We start from the raw sequence: 25303 nt of genomic DNA, 5'->3' as shown, positions 1-25303 counted from the left end.
ATCTCTCTACCGAACGAAAACTGCCTTGGCTTTGCTGATGTGCTAAATCTGATTTACAATTTTTCATTTAGTTTTTTCATACTCTGTTGGGAATAATTAAAATACTGATGGCTTAAATTTCAAGTTCGTACAATGTTTGAAATACTTGAATGATTTTTGAGAAAAAAAACACTTGGATGATAATAGGTTTTTCAAAGTACAAGTCAAATACACACATATAAACAAGATTAAGATATAATCTTACGTAACACGGTAGTACACTTTGACTACTAATACACCCACATATATATACTATTCATCTCTAGAATTAATAAAAAAATTAGAGCATCCGAGTCTAAATTCAAACTCGGTGGGTAGATTCCACGACAAGAACTCTAACAAACTTAGTTCGCATGATAATAATGTATTACTCGTACCGTAGGGTTAGGTGCCATTATTTCTCTAGTACTAGCATAGTAGACTGACCACTGTACTGAAAAACTTAACTAACCACAAGGCAACCGGTCAAGCTTAATAACTACTGCTAAACTCACTCTTACCAGTCGCGCGTCGATGTCGGACTAGCATCATTTGTATAAGAAAATTCAAAGAACTTTAGAACGATAAGATCAACGCTTAACGCTGTTCTAGAATTTTAAGAGCATTTTTTTTTTGTCCAGCAAGACCCAGTTCAAGGTACATAGTTTCTAAAGGATAGCTATGTGTTCCAAGGTTTGGATTCTTCTGTTCAATTCAACAAGGAGGCATTTCTTCCATCAAATAGGTTGTGTTGTTGTCTTTTTTTCTCCTGTATGTAATCTCAGGACTGCATGATTGTATTTAATCATCTTTTATTAATAGAAACCAGCGTTGTCCTGTGCCCGGTCGTTAAAAAAAATCAACAAGGAGGCATACCAACTAGCACAATACCTTTCAACAAGAGATGCATGCGATCCTTTTCGTAGGCGGCGAAGTAATCTCCGGAGATTAATTTTATTTTAAATTCATGTAAACAAGAACAAGGATGCGAAAATAAGATATGAAACACGCGGAATAGATAATTCCATATCCTTATTTGAAACAAGGAGGAATCAGTGTCCTTTTGCTTGTTTTCTTCCATTTTTGTTCTTTAGAACGGAGAAGAGGCGATTGAGCAGTGACTTGTCAACTTTCAAAGCCACCCCACGTGTTTGCCTTCTCTGTTAGACTGTCTTCAACCATATTCCCTTCATTTCGTTTCTTTCCTGATTCTCTTTTTCGTTTCTATTCCTTTTATTTTCTTTTATTTTCAACAGCTTCTCTTCGAGGGAAATTGTGAAGGAAAAGAAGAGAGAATCTCATCCTAGAGGAAATGACTTTGAGAATCCCTTCATGACGAGAACCGTGAAGAGTAACCATTAGAGCGCTGAAGAGAACGAAAATTTGTTCACGACGAAATCTGGGTCGTGAAGAGAAACGGTAGGAGGAAATTGTCACTAAACCACTCTCTTCTACTTTACTAACATATCACTAAACTATCTCAATAATATATGAGATCTAATCTTTATAAGATGTAAATCTTCATAATGATATGAAGCTAATTTAGCCATAAACAAAAATGAACTGAAGAGATTTTTTTGATAATTGTCCTTCTTTAGGTAACACTCTGAGCTCCAGAAAAGCAAGACCCGTCCTTCTTTAGGTAACACTCTGAGCTCCAGAAAAGCAAGACCCGTCCTTCTTCGCTGAGCATAACAGCACCAAATTTCACAAGGAGAAAACTGAAAACTAAATTTTGGGGAACTAAATTCCTTGCTTGTTAGGATAGGGGTATAGATCGATCTAGGACCAATTCCTTCAAGTTAGCAAGAAGTTAGAATAAGAGATAACAAGATGCATTGTCACAACAATATCTCCCACACTCCATATCACTAGGGATGAAAACGAACGGGAACGGTCGGGAAAATCTCCTAACCGTTTTCATTTTCACATTTTCTCTCGAAAACAGAATCGAAAACGGGAAAGTCGGAAATGGGTACGAACTCAGGAATATCGGGATATAAAAAATGAACCAATCCGAACATAAATATGCAGGTATCAGTCAGGAACCGATAGTTTAAAATGAGAACATCGATCCATAGAACAATGATTTTAAACATCGACACGACACATAATTAATTCACACCAACAAAAGTAATTTATATCATGCACAGATGAACCACGTAATGACATACGTATCAACTAAAAAATAACTATCATATCGTAACTCGACATAACATACAATCACACAAAGACTAGGATTAGAGGTGGTGCAAGAGCTTGAACAACATCGGTAGGTCAGCAGCCGACCGAGACTGGATCACTGGGATCTGGTTGAACTTTGGGATAGAGATTATGTTTGGACTGCCCGGTCGGGCTTGGCATGTGGGCTATATTGTGATTTTGTGAAGTTTGATCTCAATTAGAAAAACGGGAAATTCTAGATTAAAAACGGGAAATCCGAAAACGGTCGGAAAAACCCCATAACCATTTTCATTTTCACATTTTCTCTCAAAAACAGAATCGAAAACGAACGAGAAAATATAGAAAACGGATCGGAACGGAACGGGATTTATCCCGTCCGTTTTCATCCCTACATATCACCCTTTTATTTTTAGTTTTTCCTTTATCAACATCGGCCCACAAAATCTGTTCGCTTTCTTTTATATAGGAGGACTGGCAATGGATGTGGTTGAGCTTGTTAGGCTAACTCCAGTAGGTACCATATTAAACCAGTATCTGTATCCACATCAGATGCAAAATCAAAGACAGTCCAGAACATGGCTCCAACAGATACTGTATCGAGTGCTGTAGAGATGTGGGAAGGAGAGAGATGCCCCCAAACTTGTGGCCAATGAGAGGAGTCCGCATCACTATGTGGCGGAGTGATAAAAAGATGATTGCGGGTCCGAAGATAGGTGTAAAGTAATTAAAGATATAAAATAGGGTAGCTGTTGAAGATGAAAAAAAATAAAGAGTATTTTAATAATATAGGAGATATTATAATAATATTATAGATGATAAATTTTTAGAATACCTATTTTAACAATCCCAACCATCGTAGATATTTTTAACAATAACATTGAACAATGTATCCCTCTGGATGACACATTGTATATGTATGCCTTTATACTTAATTCCTAATCACCAAACAAAACATAATATTGTTTTGCATCATATTTGGTAGAGCTCCACCTTTCTGATTCACTCTAGATTTGATGTTTGTAGATGAATATAAAGTGGTTTAAATATAGATTTTATCTAGAATATAAATAAAATGACTCACATAAATACATTTTATGTACATTTAATTTCAGCTCCACGAATTTATGAATTGTTACTCCGCCAAATAAATTCTTAGTTATAGATTATGATGATAGAAGGGGTTCTTAAAAATGTAGCATCAACAGGGTGGAATATAAAAAAGCCGCCTCGGAGTTGCTATCGCAATACCTCTCTTCCACCTTTGACCAGTGCCGCCTCTTCGTCTTACTCCTCCCCTCTGACCTCCATTTACTTTTCTCCCCCGCATTTGCCCATATATCTCTCGCCCTACCATTTGCTTTCTTCTCCGGCTCTCTCCTCCTTTGTCGCCCCCTACTCCATTCCTAGATGCCAATCGCTTCCTGAGCGGCGAGCAAACCCCTCCCCATTCGCAGGCGCTGGAGCAGTTCGGCGGCAAGGTTCGGGTCCAGGTGCCACCTTGCTCTCCCGTTCGTTCCTCGAATGATTAGCTGGTTTTTTTCTCTTTCTTTGTGGTGTTTTGAGCTTGTTCTTCTCTGGGTCCGCTGCGAGTCGTGACCGCCCGGCTTGGATCTTAACCTCGTCTGGTCAATCGTTTGCCCTTCAGTTCCAGGGTCCTGCAAGCTTACTCGAGCATCTATTGCCCACCCCCCTCGCATTATAGATTTCGCGGAATGGGAGCTTTGAATTGGGCGTGTAAGCTTGGGGCAGCCACAAGGATGATACTGCGGGCCCTTGCAATCGCACACAGGACAGGTTCCCGAGTTTGTGCGGAGTTATTCTTGGTTGGTACGGTCAAAGTTGTGCACGAACGCTTATTTTAGTTGGTAGCTTGACCGATATTGTTAGTGGTTTAGTTAGATTAGGTGATAATTGACTATTCAGTCGCTTCGGTCTTAATGCGGGACTAGTTGCAGGCGTGCGCAGTTTCTGAGAAGCTGAGTCGCAGACGAACTAATAATGTGTTTAGAAATCGGATGATGCGTATGTGGACCAACGCAGATCGGTGCACCGGTTGTGCGGGGAAGAGCTCTTCAGATATATTCGCTCCTGCTGATGGTTTCCAAGTTCGGATTATTCAATCGAGTGGGATTTGCTCCTGCAAGATTTTGACACTTTTCGCACTGTCTGATGTACATGATTTAGCTTCCTTCAATGGACGCCATACACCACATTAGTCTTGTGTTGATAATGACAAGCACTACATTATTTTTGCAATATGTGCTAACTTTTCATTGTTTCTGGAATTATGCAGAAACTTTTCCCCAGTGTACCGATGATGGGTTGCTTCACTGTCCTCAGATCCAAGAAGAAACCGCTTGATGCAAGGGAATGTACGTCCTCTAGACTTCCGGAGCCAGAAGTTCATGTGCCATCCTTGCAATCAGCTCCGCCTAGTTTTAGGAACAGGGCTAAGATCTCCCAGCCCGCAAATAAAGTTTCTAACAGCAGGTTGAGCAGAGCACGCGTGTTGTCTGCTCCTCCTTCCCTTATTGCGGTTGATACGTTTGGCTTTTCATATACTGAATTCAAAGATCAAGATGACTCCAGGGATAAGGGTGGGTCTACAAAGGGGCACCGTTATTCAAATCCTTTGCCCCTTCCTCTTCCTTCGGCAGAAGGAAATTCTTTGAGGAACTTTGGTAGCTTCAAAGCCAGCAATGTAAGTGAGCCACTGGAGACGTCAGGCCCTCTCCCACTGCCTCCAAAGAAATATGATGGACTTAGAATCTTCTCTTATGAGGAAGTTTCATCTGCTTGCCAGTGGTTTTCTAGCGATCAGTGTGTCTCTGAAACACTCGGTTCAACATCATACAAGGCAACCTTCAGGGATGGTTTTAGTGATACGAAGGTCACTGAAGCAACGGTAGCTCGATTACTCCCCTCCACTCAGGTACTCCTCTCAATACAATTTAGTTATATACTAGTATTTTTCTAGATGCTTTTAAGGTCAATTTTAACCATGAGCTTGCGCCCCACAAGTTACTAGGCTGATCCTTGCCAACAGAAATTGTTGGCCTTTTATGACACAGTTTGATTTTTTTAAAAGTTGATTTGTTGGTTGGAGGTGACTATGAGAACTCAGTACATCCACCGCATGAATATACCATTCAGTAATGTTGCAGCATTTATTCTGTTAACAATCTGAATTCAGGCTAGAGTAGCAGACTCATTTTATTGGCATGTCATCAAATGCTTATTGTACTGCGATGCTGTAACATTACTATGCTACCCCCATAGAGATATTCCATTCTATTTTTTGAATGCTAATTAGGAACTCTGCAGAGGTGAGGTTAGTTAACATGTTTCTGAAGCGTGACCATGTGTTTGATCTTGTTTGTACTATTTACTGCAAGATGCTCTCTGTACTCTTTCACATTTGTTCTTGGCTTTATCTCTTGTGAGTTGTTATGTCTCACCATTGATGTTTATTCTGACATTTGAGATTTCATGCCTTCTTTTGCATGTAGTTTAGAAAGTGTGATTTCCTTGATGTAGAAAACTTTTGTCTAATACTCCTAGGCAAAGTCCTGTCCACCTCTTAAATGTTGCTACTAGCCTGCAATGGTTGATTAGAACTCAAAAGTTTGTGGCTCCATTGGATGTTGCTACATTTTTATGATAGGCTGATGTATCACTCAAGTTTATTGTATTATCCTGAAGTGATATTCACAATTTAGATGGTTAGGCTGCTGTTATAACATATTGACATATTGTTTATCACCTGCAGAGTTTGAAGGAGTTTAAGACACAAGTGAACACATTAGCATCACTTCAGCATCCCAATTTATGTAAACTAATAGGCTATTATGCAAGAGAAGATTCTAATGAAAGTATGTTGGTATATGAGCGGCTTCATCATGGCAGCTTAGATAAGCTACTCTTTGGAAGACCAGATGGCCGTTTTATGGACTGGTCTAAACGTTTGAAGGTTGCCCTAGGTGCTGCCAGAGGTCTTGCTTTCTTACATGACGAAGGACCCTTTCAGGTGACTACTACTTGATTTATTGTTTTACGACATTACACAAAAGTTTTGGTTTTAATTTGACTTGGCTTTCAACCACCTTGTCTTATTGCTTTGGCTTTAACTTGTACTTGACTGCCTGTATTTGTATTTTTTTACAGGCGATGTACAATGAGTTCTCAACTTCGAACATTCAAATAGATAAAGATTTCACTGCTAAGCTTTCAGGATATGGTTGTGTTGGCTTCAATACCGAGGAGATATCTAATGCATCTGTGGTATGTTCCTGCCTGAGTGTAATGTAGAAGTTCTTGTTATCCCTTGAATGGTAGCACAACTCATTATCCCATTCCCTTCTATAGGTTCCCATAGGATGGCCCAACAACATGTTTTTATTTTGTTAAATGAAACATTTCGTGCAGTTATCAAATATATATTGTGAGATAAAACTAGCTGCATCATACCTATTTTTGATAAATATCATATTGTTCACTGGAGATTTGTTTTCTTCAGTCTGCAGCAAACCTATCAGTGGAGACCTTGGAGAAAGGTTTACTCACTCCCAAGAGCAACGTTTGGAGCTTTGGAGTTGTCCTGCTGGAGCTAATTACAGGAAGGAAGAATCTTGATGCCAATTCGTCGAAAGAAGAACGTAATATTGTCAAGTGGAGTAGGCCTTTCCTTACTGATGATAGCCGCCTGTCCCTGATCATGGACTCCCGTATAAAAGGGCGCTTTCCTACTAAGGCTGCTCGAATTGTAGCAGACATCATACTGAAATGCTTGCATAAAGATCCGTCAGAGAGGCCAACGATGAGGGATGTTGCGGAGTACCTAGCAAGAGTCCAGGAAATAAAGGTTCCTTGTCGATATCCTCTGCAAGAGCCATCTGCTGCACCAAGAAAAATAATGTTAAAATCGACCAGCCTCAATGGCATTGTTCCCCAGCATCCTGCGATAACCTTCTCTCCATCACCACCTTCACAAAACCAGCACTTGATCTCTCCAAGGTCATCGACATCAGCATTGCTTCATCCAAGGACATGCTATTCTACTCTGGATCATCCCAGGGTAAGCTCTATCAAGAAAACACCTCCGCCTATCATGCATAGGCCTAGCGTTGAAGGCTTTTGATTGTTCATATTGTTATTTTCTTTCCTTTGATTTATTTGTTTTTTTGTTAGCCTAGTGATTTTAGTGCTATGTGCTATATTGTAAGACAAGTGGCCTTCTGCAATACCCTTCAGTAATAACTAAGCAGAGCAGGGTGAATTGTAAATAGGACCAGGTTGTAGATACTTTTTTGTGCTCAAATTCGTTGGAAGCAGCGTGCTGAGTGGGCCTTGTAACTTCATTATGCAATAAACTCGTGTTACCCAGTTTCTGTTCGCCGTCAAACATTTCAGTTATCTCGTTCGGGCGCCAAGTGTGTTGCTTGTCGGCAAGTACTAGTTTCTCGAATGTTTCTATCCACATGACCATCTCATGTGACATGTTGCAGCCGGCACAAGGAAACTATTAATAATATCTGTTGCTGTAGTTAGAGGTGTTGAAATCCTGTCTGTTTAAAGTTTAATTTGCCGTTGCCATTGTTGACCAGTCTGATTGCTTCTTTGCCTGAAGTTCCTAAATTGCTTATGGCGTTCTTATTGTTGCGTTTCCTTGTTGATGTCTTTGCTAAGCGCGTTTCAGAAATCTATAGTTTTAACAGACGTATTGTTGGTGTATAAAACTATGTAACGGTAGGTAGCACAAATTTCTTGTACCTTTACAGGGAAAATATTCATTTCTTTTGGTAAGTTCAATACTTCGTGTAGTTTTCTCCTGCACGTCAGAAGGATCAGTGCATCCGAAGACTTCGTTTCATCAGGTTGTATTGTATCTGTCTTTTCGACCTGCCTCATGCAGGCAGGTGCCTTTGTTGTCACCTGTGTCTTGTTCTTCACCAAATCACCAATAAGCTTCCCGGTTGGTAATATGCTCTTTTTGACTGGGTTGGGTTTGTTTTCTGTCGGGATGTGAATGACCAGAACTTACTGTGATTCAGTGGATCTAGCATGTGATTGTGAACGAAAATGGCCTAATCCAATGTCACTTCGATCTTTCAACGGAAATCTTGAACAGCTTGCTAGTCCTCTGTCACTAACCCGGTGTCAGTTTCTCTCTTTTCTTTTCCTCCAAGGTTGTAAATGGCAGGGAACGGTCCCCATCCAATGTATATTTGGTCTTCCGAATTACTTCTAACATAACTCAGTATATATGTATAATCTTTTTTAAAAAAATATATATTTGTTTATCTGTATCTATTATTCTAATCTGATCTAACAGATGCAAATATATGATCTTATATTTGCCTGACGCATATAATATATGCATCTGCTTATGTAAACAGATATATTATCAGTATCATAAAATCATCTTTTACAAGTAATCAATCACAATTTTAACTCTTGCATCCATTCGTCGACTTCAGATTAAATCAATCGAACAAAAACCTAGCTCAACTTAGACCACCTTCAACTATATTCCTTTTATTTCGTTCACTTCCCGATTCATTTCCCCATTCCTATTCCCTTATTTTATCTCATCTTCAACAGCTTCACTTCGAGGGGATTCGTGAAGGTAAAGTAGAGAGAATCCCGTTCCGAAGTGAATAATCTTGGGAATCCTTTCGTGATGAAAACCGTTGAAACGCTAAAGGGAAAAAAAATCTTTCGTGAAGTGATTCTAGACTCTGACGAGAATTGGTTGGAGATGATCTTATCTAGACAAATATCATCCAACACACCCTCAATCCGAAGAACCTAATTTGGTACAACTTATGAAATCTCTGCTGAAAAACCAAGCATTAGATCCATCATGTCATGGAGTCCAGCCTACCAGATCAGAATATAATGGTCGTCGGGTCCATCAGGTCAGACTGAATTATTCTTCACAAAAAGGAGAAAAGTCAGACGAAACTAGATCTAGCAAGAAAAAATTCCAAGAACACTACTGCCTACGCAGCCACAACGTGCACGCCACTGGATGTGCACCGCAAACCGCCTATCCATGCGCCCCGCGCTGCCGTGCGTCGCAGCCGCGCTCATCTCCTAACGCTGCCTATTCTTCACTCTTCTCGGACTCGCGCCAGTCGCATGCTTGGCCGCTGTCGATTTTTTTATTTTCATATTTTGAAAATCAAAAAATAGAAAAAAGGTAACAATAGACTAGTTTTATAATTCTTTCAAACAGATATCTATTTTTACATTTTTTATTTTAAAATATATCTATTTACTTATTTAAAAAATACACAATACTTTCGGCAACGGTGGAAAGGCATAATATCTTACCGCCCTACCTTAGAGGTCTGACATGCGGCCCCTCCCATCCCCACCTCTCCACACGCCCCAATCCCAAAACCCTGCTCCCGATCTACTCGCCTCCTCGACGGATCCCCCAGATCCATCATCGTGCCGCCGTCCCTGTTCCTCACACCCCGTGCCGCACTGAAGACAACACGGCTCCACCAGACGCCTCCTCGCTCTCCTGTTGCCTCCTCACGTCAGACGGGTGACCACCTACTCTTCTTCTATCACTCCACCGCAACATTGATCGCCCGACCAAGGCGCCGCTCGCCCAACCCAACCTCGCTGCAGTGCGCCTCCGTCGACCGCCCAAACAACCTCGATCCACGCAGCCATCGCCTTAGCCCGCCGCCTCATCGCTCGCGCATCCGTAGCCACCAACCGCCAATTGCATCGGCCTCCCAATCGTCCTCACTATTGTGGAAGCTGAGCTCGGGTGTTATCTTCCCCCCCTCCGGCCGCAGACTGAGCCCTGGTAGACTGAGCTATCTTTGTCGATCCCCTTGGCGAGCTCGGAGTCAAGCAATGCGCTCTTGAAGCCATCGACCGCCGGCCACCGCTCAAATTTCTTCTAAACACCGGATTCTCCGGTGTGTACTCAAATCCATCACCGGACCTTCCGGTGAGTTATCTTGAGCCATCTTGCATCTTCTATGTGTAAATTACCCCGATGAAACCTCCGGTGTGCATCTCTTCATCATCAGACCATCCGGTGAGTTATCCTGAGCCAAACCGCGCATTTGCAGCCTCGTTGTGTAAAATACTCCGATGTATTCATTCGGGGTTAATTCCATTCATACTGGACCATCCAGTGAGTTAAACATTCTGTTCTTTTCTCTAAAAATGCTCTGATATAACTATCTCTGTGATCACCAGACTATCCGGTGACTTCATCCTTCTTCTTCAACAGCTGCATCCTCTATGGTAGGAATGCTTCAATGAGATCATCTGGTGTGCACAAGCCAAACACCATACCATCCGGCCAACTAATCACCGCTTTTCAACACTCGCAACCCTCTCTGCAGGAATTGCTCCGGTGTATATCTTCCGCTGATCACCGGACCATCCGGCGAGATGTTTCATTTTGCCTTCTGAGCAGAAACACTATGGTGAGTATAAGGGTCTTATCATCGGACTATCTGGTGCCTTCTTTCTCCTTTGCTGAGAATACTCCGGTGATTATAGCCTTTAGTACACCGGACCATCTGGTGAGAACAAATCTCCTGGGACTTCTCCAATTTAACCAAATTTTATCCCGACTGCGGTGGTTTCTTCATGTATTGCATCAATAAGACTTACTAACATATATTATTGACAAACTTGTTAGTCTCATTGACTATATTGTTATTAATCACTAAAATCACAATTATAATCTAATAGGGTCATTTTCGCTACAATCTTCCTTTTTTATGATTCATGACAACACAATCAAAGCAAGTGGCAAACGATAAATGATAGCAATAGATAAGATCATAAAAGAGCACAAAGTCTTACTGTATTGCTTGGATGCATGTTCTTACCACATAATCTCCCTTTGTAATGGCTCTCCCTTTCTCTAATATCACTATCTCGCTTGATTGACCTATTCAAGAGTTCTCTTTTGTTAATCTAGACGCTTTATGTTGTTTCTAGCATCTTCTTCTTCTCCACTTTGTTAACTTCGATATTTCTAGACATCTTACTTGTTGCTATAATCTCCTCTACATTATTCATCTTGCTTTGGTCATTAAAATTCTTTCCCTTTATCAACAATCTTCCAAAAAGGCTATAATCACATGTTAAACTCAAGGGAAAAATGTTAGAGCATATGTGAGAGAGCTTCACAAATCGTGATCCAATAAAAATGATACTAATTGTAATGATACCAATTGAAATGAAAAGAATATAGATCACAAATCATGAAACTCGTATAATATAGTCTAAACTACTCCTATATATGTTCATACACATGATAAGAAAGAAGTATATGTACAACTAACAATATATACCACGATAGGAAGTTTAAGCTACATTATGCATGAAGGTAGTTTAAATGAATAAAATGATTTGACAATGATACTAATTGAAGCTTTTAAGTATTGCATATCTTCGAGGACTTGTACATTGCTCTATAAAACTATAAAAGATATAACTTGCAACACATGCTAGTCTTAAAATCACAACCTATAGGATATACTCCACATAAATGTGTGCATACATGTGTTGAATACTTGTGAGATGTATGCACTTGTTATCGATACAATGAGGATTTATCCTATAGATTGTATCATGGCACATAAAAGATACCAAATGTAAAACTAGTGTCATGTAAGAGACCTACAACTAATAAACCATATAGGTTACTTATGAGTTAGAGATAAACACAAGCAACCTATCATATGAAAACCTACACTAAGTATTGTAATAAATTAAAATAAGCATATACATACTAGACAAGACAAATGAGCTAGAAGCAAAACAAAATGCATGAACAAAAATCTAGCTATATTTACCTCTTTTACATATGGATAGGGATTTAGGTATGTGATGATCGTGATTTTTATCAATATGTCTATCTTGTATACTTGGCTTTTTTGTTTGAATCTTCACTTTATTTTGTAAGCTAAGCCTCTAAATCCTTATGGTTGCTTCAGGCTTCAGTCTTTTTTAGAACCCAAACTGATTAAGACCTCTTTATGTTGGTGATGAATTCCTTAGGCACTCAAATGGGTTGGTTCCACCTCCGATCCATTCTCCCAAATATGTTTTTAACCATCTTGCTATTTTTCTTCTTCTTGAGCTTGTAGTGGTTACTTTTGGTCTTGACCTTGTAGTTATGCTTGGTGTAGAGGTTGGATGTCTTGTTATAGATGTTCGTCGTCTTCTTATTCTCCTTGATCTACTTTTTGACTTGCTTGTATTAGAAAGACTTGTAACCTTCTTAATGGCATACGAAGTATGTCATGATGGACTCCTTCGTAACCTTGTTCACCATGGTTGTACGGTTTATCTTGAGAAGGTTGGATATGATTTTTGCCCTTTAGTCTTTCCAAGTCCTTCTCGAACTTCTCGACTTATTGCTTAAGCTCATCATTTTCTTGCACACTGAGGCCATTAGATGGTTCTATAAAAATATTCTCTATGCATTTCTCATTGCAAAGGGTGAGCATGATATATCAATTAAATAATTGCAAGAAGTAGAAGCATCTACCTTAGGCTTGAAATTAAATAGTGATGTTGATTGCTTCAAACATACCTTAGTTTGAGATTCAATGCACTCAAATTTCGTCTTAAGCTCATCATGCTCCTTGTTTAGCAAATTAAATTTTCTCAATAATTATTTATAATTAAAAACAAAGGTAGCATGAATGTTATTAAGTGCATTGAATTTTTAAGCTCTTTTAATTATTTCTTAAGGTCTTTTGTTGCTCATTGATCAAATGAAGAAGTTCATCACAGGAGGAAGAATTCTCATCGGATTCATCATCATTTACATTCCTATCCATACCTTTGGTCATAAGTCACTTGTGAGATGCCTTGTGTGTCGACTTGCATGGTGATAGCCTTGAGGAATAGCTTTCATCATTTGAGTTTGACTCTTAATCGTCGCTCACCCACCTTTCTATGCTTGCGAATGCCTCAGCCCTTCCTTTGGTCTTCCTCTTGTTCTTTGTCTCCTTCTCCTTGATATGATTAATTGTGCTGACCAAATCTTTAATGGAGATAGGACGGTCAATCTTGGTATTGATCATTTTCATATTCTTCTCTATCTTTGGGAAGAGCTTGGACATCTTAGGATCAATTTCATCATCACCTGATGTGTTTTGATCATTATTTTCATCGCTCTCTTCATCTTGATCACCATCATCTTCGAGCACCGGACCATCCAATGTGTACATCAATAGATACTAGCCATTGGAACTCCACTCAAACTTCTTCTTAACACCAGATTCTCTGATATATACTCAAATTCATTACCGGACCTTCCAGTGAGTTATCTTGAGCCATCTGAGACTTTATATTTTCTTTGTGTAGATTTCTCTAGTGAAGCCTTCGGTGTGCATCTCTTCATCATGGTACCATCCGGTGAGTTAACCTGAGTCAAACTACGCATTTGTAGCCTCGCTGTGTAAAATTCTCCGATGCATTCATCCGGTGTTCATTCCATTCACACCGGACCATCCAATAAATTAAACATTCTCTTCTTTTCCCTAAAAATATTCCGGTGCAACTATCTCTGTGATCATCAGACTATATGGTGACTTCATCCTTCTTCTTCAACAGATGCATCCTCTCTGGTAGGAATGCTCTGGTGAGATCATCCGGTGTCCATAAGCCAAATATTGTACTATCCGGTCAACTAATCATCGCCCTTCAGCACTTGCAACCCTCTATGCAAGAATTGCTTCGGTGTATATCTTACGCTGATCACTGAACCATCCGGTGGGTTGTTCTATTTTGCCTTCTGAGCAGAAACACTCTGGTGAGTACAAGGGTCTTAACACCGGACTATCTGGTGCCTTAAGTACACCAGATCATCCGGTAAGAACAAATCTCCTAGGACTTCTCCAATTCAACCAAACTTTATCACGGTTACGGTGACTTCTTCATGTATTGCATCCATGAGATATACTAATATATATTCTTGACAAACATGTTAGTCACATTGACTATATTATTATTAATCACCAAAATACAATCATAGTTTAATAGGGCTATTTTCGCTACACCTGTTAGTATCATATAAGTCTCCTTTAACCCCTTGATGCTAAATCTCTTCAGATGGGGACAATGATGATGATGTCAAATTTGATGAAAATGACGATTCCTTTATCGTGGCCTCAAGCGTCCCCGATCCTTACGACCAAGTGTATAGCAACATACCCCAAAGCATGCATGTGCTTAAGCTCCAATCGAACTGTTAATTCTGTGACGCAAAGAAGTTCGAGTCTGAGCCTAAGGAGTTCTGCTACCGTTACGGAAAGATCAGTTTGTCCAATCTAGATACGCCATCCAAATTTATGAGGCTATGGTCAAGCACAAATTCGAACACCAAGCATTTTCAGGACATCATTAGGTTTTTCAATGGCCATTTCTCATTCACTTCTCTTTACTGTTGTCTTGACAGCGAGACCACTAACATGGCAAGTGGTGGTATCTACACGTTTCAATTCCATAGCCAAATGTACTACAAGACACATTCATTTGGAACTGATGGCTTGGACTCCCAACATCTAGAGATGTATCTCTATGATGACGACCCAAGTCTAGAGCACCGCTATCGGTGATGTTGCGAGAAGCAATATCGGTAAGACCAAGAAGTCATTGCGAGGCTGGTTAGCATACTTCGTGACAACCCATACTCTCAGCATTTCAGGAGTATGGGATAGGTCGAAGACCTTGATGATTACGATGTGACACTAAATCTTGATAATAGGCTCGATCAGAGGACGTATAACATACCACTCATTTCAGAGGTGACAGTCGTGTGGGTCGAGGGCAATGAGTAATGGAAAAACTTCGAATATAGTATTATCCTGCATGGGAATAACAATGAGACTTATGACATCCAGTTGTATCATGCGTGCTATGACCCCCTGCCACACCCCCTCTTCTCGAGAGGCGAAATTGGCTAGCATCCCGGTATCCCGAAGGTTGGCGTATCATGGATGCAGCTAGGGTGACTCGTGCGGCTTGTGGTAATAATAACGAGGATCCATGTTGATATCCTCATGCAATTAATTTTTTTAACATGGATTTTTGCCTTTGCATTTGTTTATATCTCGCACTAACATCTGTCGTCCTACGTTTCACACATATTCAAATAGCAGGCTATGTGTCTCTGTGAGGGACTACTACTGCTATAAATTCTAGATGAGGTCAGGCATTTTCAACCCAATATTGTTTGGCAAGCGTCTTTTCCTGCAGTTCGCGGTCGATACTTACATTAAAATCGATAGTTCGCGGTTAGACTACATATGAAATCATCATAAGGAGATAAGGACGAACATCTATCAAGGCTTGGTGGACAACATTAATGTTGGAGAGAGTAGAGCGGACGTGGTTGGTAAATATACCGTGTTGGCTACATCGTTTATCGGAGGACCTCGAGATAGGAGGCATCAGTGCATGGATGCTATGGCATTGGTGCGGAAGTACGGGACAGTGCATGGATGCTATGGCATTGGTGCGGAAGTACGGGAACCTAGATGTCTTCATCACAATGACCTGCAACCTAAACTAGGAAGAGATCACGTGTGAGCTTGAGCATGGCCAGATACCCTAGGATCACTTGGATCTTATCGTACGTGTTTTCAGAGTGAAGCTCAAGAAACTAAAGAAACAATTGTTTGAGAAGCACATGCTCGGCAAGGTCTAGTCCTATGTCTATGTTGAGGGGATTGCCGCACACGCATTTCTTGGTGATCATGCAGGGCAAGTACAAGCTCGTATGTCTAGAGCAGTATGATTGTATTATCTCTGCCGAGCTTATGGACAAGCTCATGATGCATGTCCCTTGTGATGTGTTGAATTCCTAATGGCCGTGCACAAAGGATCGTGGGTCATGCAAGAACCATTATCTGTGTCTTTTCAATGCAGCTACCATACAAGGCAAGGACTCCTACCCAGTATATAGAAGACGCGATGATGGCCACCATGCAATAGTTCAAAAATGCCAGCTAGACAACAGGTGGGTCGTCCCTTACAACCCTTACCTCTTGTGGCTGTTCAACTGCTACATCAATATTGAAGTCTGCTCGAGTATAAAGGCTATTAAGTACCTGTTCAAGTACATATATAAGGGTCATGGTCGGGTGTCCGTATCTGTGAACGAGGCCAATAATAATGGCATCGATGAGATCAAGCAGTACATGGAGGCAATGTGCGTTACCCCCAGAAGCCTTGTGGAGGATATATGGCTTTTACCTGAGCAAGAACTCTCCACTTATGATGCAACTACAACTTTATCTCCGAATGTGCACATGGTTTCGTATTGAGGGGGGGCATGGCATATAGGAGGTGCTTGATCGTGATGATGCCGAGAAGTCAATGCTAATAGAGTACTTCGAGGCAAACAGAGTACACAAGCAAGCAAGAGGCATCTTCTACCGTGACTTCCTCGAGTGGTTTACTTGTCAAACAGGGAAAAATAGAAAGTTTTGGAATCTGAGGAAATGAGGTGGACAAGTCGGTAGAATTGTGATGGCCCATTCGACCGAGGGGGAATGCTACTACCTTCGGGTTATCCTGAACCAGGTGACGGGCGCCACATCCTATGAGGACCTGATGATAGTTGATGGTGAGATCCTACCATTCTTCTATGATGTTGCGGAGAAAAAGGGTCTGATTGAGGCAGACAATATGCTGGATGAGTGCCTCATGGAGGCCAAGTTGTTCTAGATACCATCATCATTCCAAAGGCTCTTTGTAATAATATTGGTATTTTGTGAGCCCAGCAATGTGCGTGGCCTCTGGAACAGACACCTTGAGGCAATGTCGGATGACTACCGCCGCACCGATCAATGCGCACATACGGTCGAGCTGAAGGTTTTGATAGATGTCAGGAACATGCTGTAGTCAATGGGAAGGATATAAGATCGTTCCCTCTTTCTGAGATCAATGAGGTACTTGACATGGCAAATGGTGTGCTGAGGGAGATATTTGAGAAGTCTATGATCAGTGTGGACCATGAGCACATAACCTTATCTAACTCCCTTAACATTGAGCAGAGGGTCGCCTACAACGACGTTCTAGCCACGGTTGACATCAACGAAGGAGGCTTGTTCTTCGTTGATGGCCTAGAGGCACAGGGAAGACTTTTCTTTAAAAGGCTATACTTGCGACAATACGCGGCCAGGGGAAGATCGATGTGGCGAAGGCTACGTCTGGTGTTGCCACTTCTATAATGCCTGGAAGAAGAATGACGCACTCGCGATTCAAGATACCTCCGAGCATTGACGATGGAGCTTTCTGTAGTTTCACAAAGCAGAGTGGGACAACTAAGCTTCTGCAGACGACATCATTGATTATGTGGGATGAAGCCTCCGTGACTAAGAGGCAGGCGGTGGAGGCCTTGGACAACAACATGCGCGATATAATGGGCCGGCCAAATGTCCTGTTTGGTGGGAAGACGGCTGTATTTGGTGGTGACTTTAGACAAGTCCTCCCTGTTGTTTGAAAGGGGTTAAGATCTCAGATGGTTGATTCAACGCTGCGCAGGTGCTACATATGGGAGCGCATGCAACACCTAAGGTTCATGCGTAACATGAGGGCTCAGAGCGATCCATGGTTTGCGGAATACCTGTTGCACATCAGTAATGGCACCAAGGAGGCTGATGGTGATGGCAACATAAGACTTTCTGATGATATACGTGTGCCGTATACAGGAAAGGACGCATACCTCAATAAACTTATAGATAGCGCATTTCCAATCTTGACGGTAACCTGGCGGACCCAAACTACATTACGTCAAGAGTCATCCTGTCCACAAGAAACGAGTGCGTGGATACAATTAACATGAAGATGATTGGTCATTTCCGGGGGATGAGATGGTGTACCATAGTTTTGATCGCACTGAAGATGACCCCCATAACTACTACTCTCAGAAATTCCTTAACTCTCCGACCCCAAACGGACTGCCTTCGCATGTACTGAAGCTCAAAGTTAATTATCCTGTCATACTGCTTAGAAACATTGACCCCACCAATCGACTTTGCAACAAGACAAGGCTTGTGGTTTGAGCGTTCCAAAGAAATACTATTGAAGCAGAGATTGTGCTCGGGCAGCATATTGGGAAGAGGGTTTTTCTGCCTCGGATCCCCATATACCCCTCTGATGATGAAATGTTCCTTTCCGGTTCAAGCGGAAGCAGTTTTCCATTACACTCAGCTTCACAATGACGGTCAATAAGGCATAGGGATAGACCATCCCGAACATCGATGTGTACCTCCCCTAACTAGTGTTCTCTCATGATCAACTGTAGGTCATGCTGTCTAGAGCCACTACCAGAAGAAATATCAAGATCCTCGTAACCCTAGATGACAACAATAAAAAGAACAAGCGCTCAAAGCAGAGTGAGACTTGCACTAATAATATCGTCTACAGAGAGGTCATCACCCCTTAGTCAAGGTATTATTGCTTATTTATTGATTTCAGTGCAGTTTTAGTTATTGCATCATTATTGACTATAGAAACTTATACAATAAATGTTTTCATAATCTAAAAATAATTTTTATGAGATCCTATGGTTATTTTATACATTATTCAAGTTTCTTAGTGGTCTATTTTATTTCTTCTTGGTTGCTATTTATCAATCATCATCTAAGCGGTAATATTGCTTTTGCAGAGTCAAGTCGATCAAAGTATTCGAGGTGGCGTGTAATGGTGATATCTTTGTGCAATCTGATACACTGTTTAATGTAACTTGCATTTCAACATGTAACTTTTTTTTTTAGATATTGATATGGTTTGTGATATATATAAGTCTACATGAAAAGCTTATAAATTGCACTCGAGCGGGTAAGACGATTTTCCGATGCCGTCGTCGTGCGAAGGAGGAATGTGCTATAAGCATAAGGGTGCATGCAAAATAAAAAAAGGACTTGCATAGTTCTCTAGCATTTGTTCAATTTTTGTTGTCAGTAGAGAGATTATTTCAAAAACAATGCTAATTTCATTTTATTCGTTTGAAAAAACATCAGTGTAATATTATCGCTTATCTCTTAGAAAATATATTGTTTTAAGAGTTGTGTTTGTGTCCTAGTGCTTCTTTTTTAAAAAAAAATTGAGAATCTTAATTCAAAACTAGCTGATGTGGCTATGAGCAATGCTTTTAATTTTTGTTGCAATATAGTTTTCCATAGTAGCTCATGTGACAATCAGTTAACTGTATTATCTTAGGTAAATTTTTAGCTCTCATTATAACATACATATATTTAACTAGTAAAATAAAAGAATTTCACCGTCGCTCCTCTGCCACTGCCTCAAGCCTAGACCTTCTTGGCAGGCTGCGGCGTAAAGGCCCAGTAGTGAATTGCCCACCGGCCATCCAATTCAAACCGGAAACGCCTAATGCGCGGTTCGGGCAAAATTTCCCAAAACCAACTCAGAAACAAACGCGGAGAACGCACAACGCTAGGTTTTCAATTTTCAAATCTACCATCACTATAGGCACCGGGATGGAAGCGGCGGGCGGCGACGCCTCGAATCCTCTGATCTGGTACTGTTTCACCTCCTTGCCTCGTGATCAGGCTCTGGGATCTGCGGTCGGTGCGGCTTCGTTCCCTCCGCGGCCACCCGGATCGGCCGATCGGCTGAGAATTCCAGCACTTTCCGCCCCAAATTTCTCCTAGATCGATGGCCTCTCTCGAATCTCTCATGCTGTTAGTTGAACTGTTCCAACTCCTAAGGCTGCTGCTTGCCCCAGGGTCCGGAGACGAAGGAATCACCGCCGGCACGAATGAGGCCAACCGGCATCCAGCAGGCCTCTCCGCCACGGTGGACGAACCTAGTGATGGAGGGCAAGCGAAGTGGGCTGCGGAGAAATGCGGGCTCCAGGTCCGAGACGAGCCGCTTTGGAGGAGAAGCGTTCGCTTTCGCTCTGGTCTCTCGCGACTGTAAAGCGTAATCGTTTCGAATTGTCTTTGCAGTTTGCTTCATGTTGTTAGATTGTGTTTGCGCTCGCAAAATTAGGTGTTCTAATACTATGCGTCTAGCACGTTGGTCCGTCGCTTGAGTTGCTTGAGGTTCTAGCCTCGACGTCTAGTGCACAGGTCTCGAGTTGTTTGTGTTGGATACAATCCTTGCCATATTGTGTAGCAGTACTAAAATTAGTGGCTATTGTGAATCTGAACATTGGCGTGCAGGTTGACCATTTCTGGTAGCAACAAACACAATAAGTAATAGTCCCGGTTTGCACTTGTATTGCACTTTTAATGGTTATATGAAAGCCAATGCCAAATTACAGATGTATTATCTAGCATGCATAATTGCATATACTATATCACTATGATGGAATTATCTACAGGGAACTGCTCTTTAATATCTATTATCTTGAAATAACTCATTAGTATGTTTACCTGGTTTAATTTATATTTTGAGACCATTGATCATTTGTTGGCTAATGGCTATCAATCTATCGCTAATGATGTTCTATAGTATCCAACTTTTCAATCAAAAAAATTGGTTCATATGTGAGCAAGTATGTTATTTGAGGCAACGAGCATCAATGAAGTTCCGTATGGGTGCTAGGATTTCTAGATTGACACCGCAAAGAGCAAACTGCTGAGTGCTGATGTTGTGTACTATTTCTTGTCATCTTCGATGCCATGAATATTGAGCATAGGACATGTTCCTCTTCTCTTTTTCTACTCTTAGGATTTCATTCTTTATCGATTTATGTGTATCATGTCAAGCATTTCAGACTATATTAGAGCTTGTACACAAATTCTCCTGCTCATTGGAATCCCTTCGTGAGGCTTAAGTAAGGAAAAGAAATCTGGTCAGAGTTCAGCAAACGGCCATCCTTGTCAGACATCGAAATAATAACGAAGATGGCTGAGATGAAGATTGGGATGATTATATTGAGCAAAACGGAAAATTCCCATTGTTTGTTACGCGATCAGAGATATTTGAGCCATCCGTTTCAATACTGCACTGTACAGTTTGTTTAGATTAATGATGACAACAAGGACACATTTGCTTGGCAATATAAGATGATATGCTGGTGGAGTCTGTAGGCTGCGGCTGCCCTTATCATGTGGTTTGTGCACTAGCATCTTCTCTATTCGTTTTGTTTCGGAACTGATACATATACTATTGTTTGTTGGGGCTTTATGAAAATCCGCTATATGCATCGGTCGCTAGTAGTTAAATATTCCAGCAACAGTTGCTCAATTACATGCGAAATAGCACTATGATCGTTTCTTTTTTTGCAATTCTACCACTGTTTCACATGTTCATCTCTGATGGGTTCCTGAACTCCAGATTGCAAGGTTCTTCATGCTATCTTCGAGGCTTCACCAAAACAGGCCCTACCACACTGCCATTGTAAGTACCCTTTGTATGTTTCTAGTACAAGCAGATCTCTAATGTGATACTGATTAGTTTGTATCTTACTGAACCTGGTTGATACACCATAAATACTAGTTTGTTCCATGCTGAACTGGCTTGTCCAGGAAATCATTCTGAAATTCTACACGCAAAACCAAGCAAATCTCTTATCTGAGCCTTGAACCTTTTTTACCGTGTTAATCGAGATATCACAGAATTGAACTCACTACTGTTATTTTTGGTTACTGGGTTAGTTTGCCAATGGAACCTACTTTTATTATTCTCTGTTATAGATGTGTTCCCCGATCCATATGCGCTTGTAAAGCTTGCAGGAGTCTACATATATGATATTGTCACTTGGGAGGTTAGGGAAGCAGTTCTGCTTCCCAATCTGTAGGTCAGCACAGCCCACTGGTCCACACATTCCTTTTCCCCTTTTCCTTTATGTCTCTTTGCCCTTTGCATGATGCCTACCCCTGCTGTCCTTATGTCCTTGCATTTTAATTGTCATAATCCCAAATTCACATTCTATGTTCTTGGTCATTGACTCGTTGTCTCATACCGAAGTTTTATGAATTTATACATTCACGCAAAGGGATTTGTGGTGCAATTCACAGTACAATTATTTCTTTAGCCGATATTTGCAATTGCATTTTCCACTCATTTTAAGAAATTAGATATTTCTATGGTTCTGTGCATTTTTTTTTAGTATTAAGAACTATCGTACTTGAAATTGGGTTCAGTTTTGTATGGTCTGCTGTGTTCTTGAACTTTTAGATCTTCATTGTCTGGCCACCACGTCCTTTAGGCGTGGTGTCTGGTGGGTACACAAGTGTTGATCTCCTTTCATGATGTCTGCCCTTCTGCAGACTTCACTTGATATGAGCTGTTTGCAACAATAATTTTCTGTGCATCGATTGCACTAAGACACATATAAACTGTTCCTGACCATATCTATTTCCTTTGATATTTTCAAATCATTAGTGCTACAGCATTTTACCAACTACTAGAACATTTTGAGAATCTGAGATAAGATTTGGTTAAGGCCATGGTCCTGTCTGTATTATACTATATAGTAGGTAGTCTTCTTGTGACTAGCATATTCTTTCTTGTATTAAAGAATAAGATTAGGATGTACAGTTAGCAATGCAATTATTCTACATGCTCAATTGACGTTTGGCTTGTAGTTCACTAGCCACTAGCTTGCTACCTTGCTTGAAGTTGGTTCACAATAGTCAAGTATACTCTCCAACATAAATTCTTATAAGCATGATCTGGAAAGCTGCTTGCATTTCCTAACATTTAGATGTTTCTGTATCCTGTTTTCTGCCCCTCTTTGGAGAGGCTTCTGGTTAAAATTACTTCACTGATGATGTTACTTTGCTGGAGAAAGAAGATGCTAAAGGTGCAGTCTCTCACAATGCTCGTGTATTTTGATTTGCTTTTGTTCCTGACCAAATCATGTTAATAATGGCAGGAACGGTTAGGCTTTTTCCTATCTAAGCTAACAGAAATCGTTGTGTTCTACTTTTGTATGCTGTGTAGAGGAACTTTGGGGCAGGCAAACCATGTGCCTAGAATGGGAATTTTACAATTAAAGTTCAAGTGGTAGAAAGCAAATAAAAAAAATTAAACAACAGGACCAGATAATAGATCCTTTTCCTTTTATTTTGTCTAGATTCTTTTCTTTGCACAGTTCAGATTCTTACAACTATGCATAATAATCTGTTATTGTTCTTCCAGCCTTGGCTTTAAAACTTATTGTTGCTTGTCCCCTCTGTCACTTGCTTACCCTTTTTTTTTCCGGATATTACCTGATCACTCTTATAAAAACAAGTCAAATACAAGTTTATTTGTGTGCAATGTAATACATTTTTAAATAAAAGTGCAAACTCTTCAGATCTTCCTTCATACCTTAGATTGAATTATTTGTGAAAATAAAGGCAGCTGATCACAGTTTCTTCTATGACCACATTTTCTGAAAGAATTGACTGGGTTTTCCATATTTGAGCAAACACTATCAGTCACCTAACAAAGTGACCAAACAAATCTGCGCATGCCACCTCTCCACAGTGCACACAAAGTAGCTACAGACTACAATTAATGTTCTGTAAAGTCAATTAGTAGAAAATCTGCTGGCAACAATACCATAGTTTAAATCAAGGTTGCAGAACATGCTAATGAATGATTCTTTGTGAAAAGCTGCAGGCACCTGCATGTGGGTGTGGATCAGAAGGTAACTTGTGCAGAAAGACTGAGATTGCATTATGAGAGAGAGAGAGAGAGAGAGAGAGAGAGAGAGAGAGAGAGAGAGGTAACACAGGCAGCCTGTGGGGGGACACCATCAGCGAGCCTCCATGATTCTCCTCACCACAAAGCATTGCGGTTTGCTCTCCTGCCCCTCTTATTATATCCTGCCTTTCTCCTATACTACAATGTATCTTAAATTCTTAAGCCATTGCATGATCATTTAAACATTAAGGCTTATATATAATCATTTTATAAATATGAACACCCGTCTCGAGTCTGTTACTCAAACTCAGGTGGACAATTTCCACCCTGGGCTATATTACAAGTTGAATGTCAATTAACTATCATTGGCTAAAGCCCTTCGTTTACTTATATTTACTATAGAAAATCTACAAGGCCATGGGGAATCTGATCTCACTTGCGTATATTTAAATTGCGATTATACTAACTGTGTCTCTGCTCACTGAAAACATATGGCGGTAAAATTTTAATTTTCAAACAGTTGTCCATTGCTCACCAACCGGGCCGAGGCGTGCGTAACTGGGCATACCTGTCCCCGTGCTGCTGTGCCACTCCTCCTATGCTGCGCCAGATCGCAATAAGTTCGCATTAAATGCTCCTGCTCCGATCAAAAGCGGACAGCTTAAATGAAAGTTGTTGTGACGCATTGAATACAAGCAACCTTCAGATACTGCAGACATGCGTAGGCAACGAATCAGAAACTTTGGCATAGCTTCTGGCCGTATTTTAGATTCCCAAATATGGTTTTTTTTTCTTGGTCACCAAGATTCTTCAATTCTTCGCGCAGGTAAATTCCCTAGGCTAGGAATCAGAAACTTTCGCATAGCTTCTTGCCGTATTTTGGATTCCCAAATATGGTTTTTTTTTTCTTGGTCACCAAAATTCTTCAATTCTTCGCGCTGGTAGATTCCCTAGGCTAGGAATCAGAAACATTCGCAGCTTCTGGCCGAATTTTGGATTCCCAAATATGGTTTTTTTCTTGGTCACAAATTATTCGCATCCACATAAATTCACTCTAATGTCCTGTTTGACAGGGCAGTTCCAACTCCACTAACAGTTTTTTAGTTCCAATTCCACGACAGATCTTGATTTTTTAGGTTAAAATAAATGATTTAACTTTTCGCTTTTAGACTAAAATAAAAACAAAATGACTTATACAAACACTCTTGTTGTACTCACAACTCAGCTTCACGAATTTTTAGAACTAGAAACATCTAGTTTAAAAAAATTTAGAATTAAAGTTTTAAGTCTAAATATACTGCTCTAGTTGAATTAGATTTGTACAACTTGAACTGTGCCCCCCTATTCTTTTTCTCTGTTGATCAGTTTGTTTACACCACTTTGTTATTTGTCCAATTGTCCCTGCTATAATACTCTATGAAACAAGACTACAACTGGATTGCAGCGGATCCAAACATTTTGTTGTGCCAGTGGACGGATCTGTCAGTGA

At 40.6% G+C, this 25303-nt stretch overlaps 1 protein-coding gene and 1 long non-coding RNA gene across 4 annotated transcripts; both read left to right on the top strand.

The window, feature by feature from the left end:
* The first annotated feature begins 3463 nt into the window (after positions 1–3463).
* On the top strand, positions 3464–7589 carry LOC133923431 (probable serine/threonine-protein kinase PBL1). Of its 2 annotated transcripts, XM_062368742.1 has the most exons (6): positions 3464–3692; positions 4496–4903; positions 5006–5134; positions 5972–6229; positions 6367–6483; positions 6719–7589. In XM_062368742.1, exons 2-6 carry the CDS (start codon positions 4517–4519, stop codon positions 7337–7339), a joined length of 1512 nt encoding a protein of 503 aa, XP_062224726.1. In that variant the 5' UTR covers positions 3464–3692; positions 4496–4516; the 3' UTR covers positions 7340–7589. The 2 variants fall into 2 exon arrangements, with proteins under 2 accessions (XP_062224726.1, XP_062224720.1); XM_062368736.1 differs by having other exon boundaries at positions 3465–3692; positions 4496–5134.
* Positions 7590–19583: 11994 nt separating this feature from the next.
* Positions 19584–25026, top strand: LOC133923419 (uncharacterized). 2 transcript variants are annotated; one of them, XR_009910616.1, is made up of 4 exons: positions 19584–19750; positions 19958–21292; positions 21517–22987; positions 23791–25026. It is a non-coding gene; the product is annotated as an uncharacterized LOC133923419 (long non-coding RNA). The 2 variants fall into 2 exon arrangements; XR_009910615.1 differs by having other exon boundaries at positions 21517–25026.
* Positions 25027–25303: the final 277 nt, after the last annotated feature.

This window comes from Phragmites australis, chromosome 1, assembly GCF_958298935.1.
Source record: "Phragmites australis chromosome 1, lpPhrAust1.1, whole genome shotgun sequence".
NCBI lineage: Eukaryota > Viridiplantae > Streptophyta > Magnoliopsida > Poales > Poaceae > Phragmites > Phragmites australis.
This window is presented reverse-complemented; position numbering and strand designations above follow the sequence as displayed.

Excerpts from the sequence above, each read along its gene's own strand:
- LOC133923431 (XM_062368736.1), top strand. The coding sequence starts at position 4,517 with ATGATGGGTTGCTTCACTGTCCTCAGATCCAAGAAGAAACCGCTTGAT. Across the intron at positions 5,135-5,971 it reads GATTACTCCCCTCCACTCAG|AGTTTGAAGGAGTTTAAGAC; the intron begins GTACTCCTCTCA and ends TATCACCTGCAG. Across the intron at positions 6,230-6,366 it reads ATGACGAAGGACCCTTTCAG|GCGATGTACAATGAGTTCTC; the intron begins GTGACTACTACT and ends ATTTTTTTACAG.